General features: G+C 38.2%; 1 protein-coding gene and 1 long non-coding RNA gene across 7 annotated transcripts in view; one reads left to right on the top strand and one right to left on the bottom strand.

The window, feature by feature from the left end:
* Nucleotides 1-251: 251 nt before the first annotated feature.
* On the bottom strand, nucleotides 252-3353 carry LOC141425748 (uncharacterized). The gene is made up of 3 exons (XR_012450832.1): nucleotides 3192-3353; nucleotides 1189-1279; nucleotides 252-557 (listed from the first exon to the last, which is right to left on the bottom strand). It is a non-coding gene; the product is annotated as an uncharacterized lncRNA (long non-coding RNA).
* Nucleotides 2429-9877, top strand: part of Senp1 (SUMO specific peptidase 1) — a 61995-nt gene continuing 54546 nt past the window's right edge. For 2 of the 6 annotated variants that reach the window (XM_020171714.2, XM_020171715.2), the window contains exons 1-4: nucleotides 2579-3209; nucleotides 6593-6640; nucleotides 8311-8441; nucleotides 9465-9549. In XM_020171714.2, coding sequence (XP_020027303.1) covers nucleotides 3158-3209; nucleotides 6593-6640; nucleotides 8311-8441; nucleotides 9465-9549 — 316 coding nt within the window. In that variant the 5' untranslated portion in view covers nucleotides 2579-3157. The other 4 variants (XM_074083249.1, XM_074083250.1, XM_074083251.1 and 1 more) reach the window with 4 other exon arrangements.

The raw sequence follows: 9877 nt of genomic DNA, 5'->3' as shown, positions 1-9877 counted from the left end.
GTCAAGGGAACCATCACCAAAGGTCTAACATATGGAGCTACCCAATCTTGGGATTTCAGCCTCCCAAACTGAGAATTAAATAAACCTTTTTTATTTATACATTATGCAGTCTTAAGTATTTTGTTATAGCAATAGAAGAACTGTCTAATGCAAATATTGAGTTAGTCAAATTAATCTTCATAGAAGTATTATTTCTATAATTTCCCAGATTATTTATGATTTACTCTTTTCTCTCTCTCACTCTCTCCTTTCTCACTCTCTCTGCTGCTCGCTCTCATACACAAGCACACAAGCACAAACACACATGCATTTTTCTTTGTGTCTTAACTCACATTTCAAGTTTGGTAAGTCTACCCCAATTTATAACACTATGTATAAACTTTTCACTTTCCAATACTTCATACTCCTCCCCCTTGTTTACCCACATGCCTCACCAGTTTTGAAAATAGGTATGCTTTCCACGGTGCCTGGATCATCCACAGTTTCTAGACTCTTCAAACAATCTGTCCTTGGTCGTGGCTTTGGTATGAGCATGTTGGAAGTTGAAGCTTCCCCAGCTACAAAGCAATAGTGCTAGGTCACCCGCAAGGTGGGATTAAGAGAAGGAGTGTTCCTTACTCCCTTTCATTTTCCCTATGTCTCCCAGCTGCCCAGAGCTTTCTTTCCACAAATACAATGAAACATTTAGAGAAGTTATGACTGTTCTCAACAACTATTTTACCTCAAAAATATTTTATTCCTTTGACATAAACAGAGGCAAAGCAGAATGCCTTACTACATATTTCAAAGCTAAGGTGGAAGAGAAGGCCATTTATCTTACATGTTTTGGAGTGTCAATTACAATGATAACAAGAACTCCCACAGAGAAGGTGAGACAAGTTGGCATAATTCACAAAGGACATAGAAATCAGTGACCATCTCATGGGCTATAAATATTTTTTCTTTTCAACTCTGAAGTCCTCCTTATCTGCCTGGTTCCTATCCCCACATGTCAGGCCAGTATCTCACCTACACCTGTCCAAGAAAAAGACATGACTCAGTGACAAACATCTTATCAAAGTGGGAATGGAATAAACAAGGTTACCTGGCTCCTTAAGTCTGCAATTACACTAGAAATTCACATTCTGTATTGGGGTTCCCTGTGAGAGAACCCATTCCCTATCACTGTTGATCAGGAGACAATGGTACCTGTTGTCCGACGGATCCTGACTAATTGGCGAAATTGAATCACACACATGAAAGATTTCAGATGAAATTCCTCTCTACTCATGGCTATTTCCTAGAAATAAAGACAGAGTTTAATCCAAGTGAATTGATCTGTAGAATGACTGAGGTGTCAATGACTGATGTGGACTAAGTATGCTCATTACTACTAGGTCTTAGGACTTGACAACATAAAAATTTCATATGAAGTGATACAAATAATCTATATACATTTGAGGGCAGAACCCTTGAACTAAGCAAGCTTTACCTTCCCCTCCCCCCTTTCCCAGCTACTAAGAGTGTGGAAAAAGCTGGGGAAATTCTGAGGCTTTCCTTCTTCAAGACTGAGCTGAGAATGTGGCTGTCATCTGAGGATAGAGTGCTAGTTGGAAGAATTTCTCCAAGACATTTACACAGAGCCTGGACTAGAGGCCAGCTATGTTAAGGGGCTTGGCAAATAGTCTAAATGCACAAACACATTTCACTACTTTCTCTTAAAAAGCCTGGCATAGATTACAGGTTAATTACTGTGATCACAGGAACAATGCAAAGGGGCCCTTCAGAGATCAGACTCCTGGATCCTTCCCTATCTCAGAAAAGTAGGTCTGTGCTGGGCCCAGCAGAGATCACTGCCTGTTTCAAACTCCAGTTACGGAAGGTTCTACATGTTGTCAGGGTCTAACCTAAGCTGTCCCCAAGTTACTTTTTATCTTTTTCCTTTTTCTTTGCTTTTGTCTACTTTTTCTTTTTGACAAATGGTCAGTCAAGCATGCACTTTATAACTCTGAGAAATGATTTCATTTCTCTGAACCTGTTAGGCTAAAATATCTCCAAAAACTTTTACAAGCACTAACATTCTGTGATTCTCAATAAGTCATTATATAGTTTGATATAGACTTAGCTCTCAAGTCTCCCTCTGTTAGGGAAGCCACAGGTTCCCAAACATCTAAGTCCAGTTCAAAAAGCTACCATGGAAACCTAAGAGTATGGAAAAAAAAAAAAAAAAAAATCGCTGTGCGGAACCAGATGACTACGGGTAAGGGAGCAGAGGGAACATATAAAAGCAAAGGACCGAAGGGAGCACTAATGGTATTTCAAGTACTCAAAAGAGAAAAAGCTCAGACTGAAAGGGTAACACGGAAATTTAAGACTACAGCCTTAAACGACCCCTTCGGCTTCTCAGGCCCCGCCACAACGCGCAGGCGTTCCTTAACTCTGCTCTTTGACCTCCTGCCCCACCCCCCCTCTTCGGCCGCCACCGAGCTCTCTTCCGGTGTTGTGAGGGAGGTTCCGGTTCGTGGCGGTTCCCGGGTTTTGCGTCCCGCGCCCGGCCGGAAACCCCTTTGCATAGCAGCCGGTTCCGGTTCGGTGAGTGGCGGCGGGAAGCTGGGGGAGGGGTGAGGATGGAGGGAGACTGGGCCGGGAGACCGGGTCGGACCGGGCCCGTCGGCCTGTGCTGGGCTGGGCGGAAGCCAAGACCGCTGTGGGGACGGCGCTTTTTCCTCTGCCCCGCCCCCCGGGACCACTTCCCCTCCCCCCTGCTGTCCTGCGGCCGCTGTCTGGCCAGTGGCCGTTAGCTAGGCTTCCCGAGGCCGTTCCGTCAGGCCTTCTTCTCCCGAGCAGCTTTGAGGTCGTCTCGCTGGCATCGCAGCAGGCCCCATCTCAGCGCCTAGTTTTACTTTTCCACGGGGGAAAAAGGTTGGTTGGGATTCCGGGACTTTCCCGCCAGAGCAGGGTCCTCTCTCAAGGGAGAGCCCTTTTCATTGGGAAGCCCGGCGTTCTATCACACCTGCTTCACCTCTCGCCTTCCCTGAGACCTGAATGATATTTCTCGCCTACTTCTGCGTCTCACGTAAACAGTTTTCCAACTCTTGTACTCTGTGGTATCTCCCTGAGATGTGCTATCGCTAGTGCCACCACCAGAAAGAAACGTCTGGACCCTCCTGCCCAGGTTATGAAATCCCCCTTGCCTGCCACAGCTCGCTTACCTGGCTCATCGCCTCCTGGTAATTCCCTTGAACCGTCTGTTTCTTGCTAGACCCTAACGTGATCTCTAGGTTATACGCACGGTTTCTCTTGTCTTGAGCTTGGTGATTTCTGTTTATCAGTGCCTTCGCGGTATTTGTACTATCTTGTTGCCAATAACTTTTTTTTTTATCACTTTCAAGTCAGACTTGTTAAAATTATTTCAGTTCGTGTTTGATATTTGGAGTGGTGGTGATTCTTGTAAATTTTATACAAAGCCTGTTACAGGCTACCAACTATTTGACTCGGGTTTTTGTTGTTCTTGGACATTTTGGATGGAGTCGATCACATCATCTCCTAAGTCTTTATGAAGATAATTCATGTTGAAATATAGATTACACTGACTTCGAAGCTGAAGATAGAGTGAAACCATAAGCATGATCCCCTAACCTTCATAATTAGTGATTCTTTCTCCCCTCCCCCCAGTTTTTTAGGAAGCTTCATTCATTTGTACCGGATTTCAGCTAATTATCCCAACTGCAAAGACCATTGTATCACGCATCTGATGAGTTAAGTCTCGAGGGAGTGGAGGGATATAAAAACAGGTTCTGCTACTTGTGGCTAAGATGAAGTAACTCTTTACTACTGCTTTGGAAGTCCTTTTCTTCCACTGACTTCCACATCTCCTACCAGTTTTACCAGCTTTACTGTCGTACTGTGTCTGTTTATGAGTCTGGCTTCCCCTACAAGATAATGAGCTGCTCCGTGGCAAAGACCAGCTTTTACTCGTCTTTGTATCCTCAGTACGCTGCATTTATTAGATATAAAATAAATGTATGTGTAGGAAAGAAATTAAATTTAAAAGAAATTTAAAGATGTAGAATGTTAAGGTTTTAGAGTCTTAATTGGGAGACAGTACATATGAAAAATACTACGGGAGCAAAAAACCCCGAACACATGATGATATTACTACAAACTATCATGCATATAATTGTTTTCTAGAGCTGAGGGTAGGGTAATTCGGATGAACAGTTCCATACCCTTCATATTCAAATTATTATAACCACATCTTGGTCCTGGATAGTCTCAACTTCGTCATAGTCCTAAACATTCTCTCTTATAATGATGTCTTTGCAAGCGTGTAAGTTTATAACTGTGTTACCACATTTACTTCTGTTATAGTCAGGATTTTATCTTTCTCTTTCAGATTTCTTATTAACTTGTGTTTTGCTACTAAATCGATTCATGTGAATAACTAACTGCATACATTCTTTGAATAATGACCAGTGGATACTAAGAATGACTTATTAGAATAATTTTCTTTAAATGTTGTTTTTCTTGCAAGAATTTGCTGGCACAAAGGTTCATTGATCAGCATTTCATGCAGAATCTTGGGGTTAAAAAAAAAAATCCTATCTCCCAATGTGATTGCAAAGTTGCTGAAAGAAACTACTGTAAGCATGCTGAAGAAGCTAGATGTATTTGTATCAAATACAAACATAAATGTGAGATTTTAATTAAATATAAATCAGCATGGATTCCTTAGAACTAATTAGAGATTATTTTTGTGTTGCCATTGTGAATCTTTGAGGATGAGTTAATTGATTTGAAATTGTGTTGCTGGGGAGTCAGTATACCTGGGTTCTTCCTTTCGCCCCATCTGTGTGATTTCATGCAAGTCATTTAACTTCTCTGAATATAATCTCTGAAATTCTTTGAATTTCTAGCTTGTTTCCCTTTTCACGTTGCTCTCAGATAAATGCAAAGAAGGTTGACATGTGATTGTTCCACTGGGCACCAGACTTTTGAATTAACATTCTTCTTAATACAAAGAAAGAAACAAAAGTCTAGTGACAGCGATTAGAAAGTGACCTGAAATGTGAAAAAAGCCCTGCTAATTGGTTGATAAGATGTTTCCCCTTAATCTGGAATCTAAAGAATTCTACCCTATTCAAGAAAGAAGGGGAAGAATAACCTGGAGAATTTCCAGATAGAAGCCTTTTGCTAAGTTGAGCACTTAGAAATATATTTGAAGCCTAAATATAAGATTAAACTCTTTGGGAATCCTCCCTGACAAGCTTAGGTAATCAGATAATTGTTCTGCTTAGTCTATGGCAGTGCCAAAAAAAAACTCAAGTAGTGTGTGTTTTGTTGTTGTGACCACAAAGAATGCCTGTTATTATCCAGTGTCATGAATACATTGGAACCCTAGTATTGCTATGCACTGGATGAAATGCTTGATCTTTTTTAAAATGTGGTGATATGATTGTGAATAAGTAAAGGTGTGATGTTTACCATCCCTGGTCTCTTCCTCTTGGAAATCTGCCAAAAAGCGTAAGTACTAAGGTTGTGTTGATTGGTTTACTTCCAAGTAGGCTCTTAACTTCCCTTTTTTCTGGGATAAGTGGATATATTAGAGAAGAAAGTAAGGAAAGTCTCTTATCTATGGTTCATTTTCTGCATTTTCAGTCATAGCACAGTCAACTATGGTTCAAAAAATAAGTGAAAATTTTCATATTTTGAGACAGACTATATAGTCTCACTCATACGTCTTTTATTATAATTATTCTGTTTTATTAGCATTGTTAATCTCTTACTATATCTAATTTATAAATTAAGTTTTTTAGGTATATATTATAGGGGGAAAAACATAGTACGTACAGGGTTCCATACTGTCTGCAGTTTCAGGAATCCTTTGGGGGCCTTGGAACATAGCTCATGCAGATAAGGGAAGACTACTGTACAGGTAAAGGGCCTTTGGGTCTTAGCAGGATTTTTTTTTGGGGGGGGGATGGGGAGTTGTTGGGGATTGAACCAAGGTCCTCAAACATGCATGCTTTGCCACTGAGCTATATCCCCAACCCTGGTTTTTAGCAGTTTGATGGCTGGTGGGGGTAGAGGTGGGGAGTACTTTGTAAAACTAAAGTATTTCATGATTGTCCTAAAAACATCAATAGCTTTGTATTTAACTACTGAGTAAGATGTATGGAAGAGAAGTCTTAATAGGCTCATCACAAGAGCTGTCACTTATAAAATGGTTTAGCATGAGGTAATAGAAAAAGCAATGGATTGAGAAGAATTTCTAGGTTGTAATTTTATTGTAGTCACTAACTTTGTGATTTTCTGAAAATTATTTAGTCTCCTAAGGGTTGGCACTCCAAACTTGCTTTCTGCTTTAATAGTCTATGATTCTGTGAGTTGTCTGTAATTGCTGTTTAGTGTAGTGCAGTTTGCAGAAATGTTTAAAAGTATCTCAGGCCAGCTTTATTTTTCACTTTTTTCCCCATTAAGTCAACTGCCCTTACCACCTTAGATTTATCTACACTAAGAATGCAAATGTCACTTCTGAGTGATTTCCTATTCTGTAATATATGAAGTAGGTGTTCCACTATGTAATGTACCTGTTTTGTGTCTTCTTTTATAGGACTTTGTGTCTGTGCTGAAGTCAGTGATGTGAAAAGACCTGACATGGGTAAGATTATAAATTCATCATTTCTTTTAGCTACTCTGATTAGTGAAGCTGGAATGAAAGAATGTGTTTCCTGGTATTTTCAATATTTGTATCTTTATGCATAGTCATAATATTAAGAGACCTTAATTATATAATACTATATAACATAATTTTCTTTTGATTAAGACATTGTTTACAGAATCATTTAGGAGCATTTTTCTCATTCATTGTATTGAAAAAAATAGCAGTACTAGTAAACATTTGCTATCCTTACTGGGTACTTATTCTAACTACTTGACATATATTAATCCATTTAATACTTCGGCCACTTTACAAGGATACCTAATAGTACCTACAAAGTAGATACTATCATTATCCCTACCACACCAACAAGAAGAGTAAGACATAGGTTAAGAAATGCACGTGCTATACCCAGCAGAGCCAGGATTCCAAAGTCCCTATTCTGATTTCAAAGTCCTATTCTTTAGTGCTGTTACACTGCTTTCTCTATGATAAGTAATTTGAATAAGGAAAATAATTTCATTTAAATCCAGTGATATTGAGACTTCATTGTGATGGTATATTTTCCACTGATTCATTCATTGTACTTTATATCTATAAAGAGGATCAGTGTAATGTAAGGAATAGTAGCCAATTTAGGAATAAGTTGAAAATATCTGTCCAGTAAGCTCTTATTAACATTACTTATGTTTCTTTTAAATTCCCATTAGACTTTTCTCTGCTTTCTGTGTTTTCCTTTTGATTATTCTCCCCTGGTCTCCTCTTCTTCCCCTGGTTATTTGTTTACTTTTTTTCTTATTGCTGCTATCAGTGTTAGTCAGTTGAGTTCCTTTAACTCTCATTTATTCCTGTTTTAACTTTTCTTTTTATAGTAACAAAGGTCTCAAAAATTTCTAAAGTAAAATTCTTCTACAGTATTACAGTAATTGAACTGATACCTGTTAAGAGCCGTATGAGTAAGTTATACTTTTCACAGAAAAAATTTTCAGGTGGATTAATTTTTAAAGAGCCTTTTGAGTTCAGGCAGGAAATCAAGCAGTATGAACAGTGTTTCTGAATGGTGAACCCCTTTCCCCAGTTTAGCAAGAATTGGGTCTTGCTATGTTGTCCAGGTTGATTTGGAACTCCTGGGCTTGTTTTTTATTTTCCTCTGCCTCCCAGGTAACTGGAACTTGTGGAACATGCTCTGTACCTGACTTCCCAATTTTTGGTTTGGTTTGGTTTTTTGAGATAGGATCTAGCTATGTGGTCCAAGCTGGCCTTTAACTCTATATTTTCTTGCCTTAGCCTCCCAAATGTGGGGATTACAGTCATATACTACCATGCTTAGCTCCAATTTTTTATATTACATTTCTTATAATTAAAACATTAAAAGGTTTTCTTTTGAAGAAATTTCATTATTTTTAAAACTTTAAGTCAGGTTTTTATTCTTATACAAATTTTGAGCTGTTGGTGGATGATCTTAGTCAGTTCCAGATGAGCCAATTTCTGCATATGGTCCCCTTTTGGCAATAACAGTTTGAGATTTCCTGCCAGTGGTTAGCTGTGAAGGAGGAGTTTTATTTGACTGTAAAGTTGTTCTTTTGAAATCATTTCTATAAAGGATGGTTCATAGGAAAAAAGTTTTGGCAGAATTATGGGATTTGAACTAACCTGGACTCTTTCTTTAGATGATATTGCTGATAGGGTGAGGATGGATGCTGGAGACGTAACTTTAGTGAACCACAACTCCATCTTCAAAACCCACCTCCTGCCCACATCAGGTTTTCCAGAGGACCACCTTTCACTTTCTGACCAGCAGGTTAGGAATAATTTTCTTCCTTTAATTAGTTAATTAGTTGTTTTGATCATTGTAAGTTTTCATCTGTTGTGGTTTAATGCCACACTAAAACAATACAAGTATGTGTTTTGGAATTTGTCCAGGTGCATTAAAGACAAAACAGGCTCTGTATGAATTATTTGAGAACAGTACCTTTTAGAAAACTTCATCTTTCCTCTGAATATTATAACAATCAATAAGTAGGTCAGTGTTCTTTTAAACTAACATCTTAAAATTATAAGCATTAAGTTTGGAGAGGTGAGATTTGTCTGTAATATGAAGCTTAGTTTCTCAAGGTCTGGCCCAAGACCAGCAGCATCAGTATTATTTGGCAGCTTTGTAGAAATGCAGAATCTCAAGCATCAGTCCTTAAATCTAGTTTAAAAACATCAGCTGATTTATATGTACCTTTAAGTATGCAGAACACTATTAAAAAAGCAGTCTTTCTCAGTAAGAAAGACATTAGTAATTTGAATAAGACACTTCTTTGCTGCTGAATCTGCTTAAGCATAAAAGTGGTCACTGAATACCTGTAGCACCCTCACTCTATAATCATTTAGGTAGTAAATATACATTTACACATTTCAGGTTTGTACTATGGGTGTAATACTACCCTTGATTCAGAATTATCTCTGTAAAGTTTTCAAAAGATTTAAAACCAAGTTGATTTTCTCATCCTCTGTAATACATGTCACAGCTGGCTTTGAGATAGGATATACTAAATGCATATTTATCTTGTAATGAAAATTCTTTGAATTAAGTTGTTTGGCAGATAATTTTACCCATTCTCCCCCCCTTTAAATCTGAATTATATCAAATTGGCTGATTTCCTTATTAGTATATAATTTATCTGTAATACAGTATGCATGTAAACGTTGTATAATTGTATTGAGTTGTGAAATGTGCTACAGTCCTGTCTAGTATTGTTTTTCTTAATTTATATAACTTTTTATTCTCTTCTAGTGCCAAAAATATGATTTAAAAAAAATCTTCTGTTTTGTTTAGATTTTACCTTCCAGGCAAGGAAATTTGGACCGATCTTTTACATGTTCCACAAGAAGTGCAGCTTATAGTCCAAATTATTACTCAGGTATGACACATTCCTTGTAGTCAAGGCACTATACCTTTCAGATTTCTTCCTGGCAAATCTATTGTGTTTACTGTCTCTAAAAATAAAATCATCATTGTGGCTAGAGGTGTAGCTCTTAGTGGTAGAGCACTTGTCTAGCATGTGCAAAGCTCTGGGTTCAGTCCCTAGCACCACTAAAAAAAAAAAAAGGTGAAAACATCGTCAAGAGTAAAATGATATGGTCCTGTAAGAAGTTGTAAAAAGAGAAAAATGGCATTTTTTCCATTAAAATACCATTTTAATAAGCTTTTTATGTGTTTGCGTATGGTTGCTACTTCATATGTTTAGT

The sequence above is a fragment of the Castor canadensis genome, chromosome 8 (genome assembly GCF_047511655.1).
Source record: "Castor canadensis chromosome 8, mCasCan1.hap1v2, whole genome shotgun sequence".
Classification (NCBI taxonomy): domain Eukaryota; kingdom Metazoa; phylum Chordata; class Mammalia; order Rodentia; family Castoridae; genus Castor; species Castor canadensis.
The sequence above is the reverse complement of the archived record's forward strand: the minus strand, read 5'-3'. Positions and strand labels throughout refer to the sequence as shown.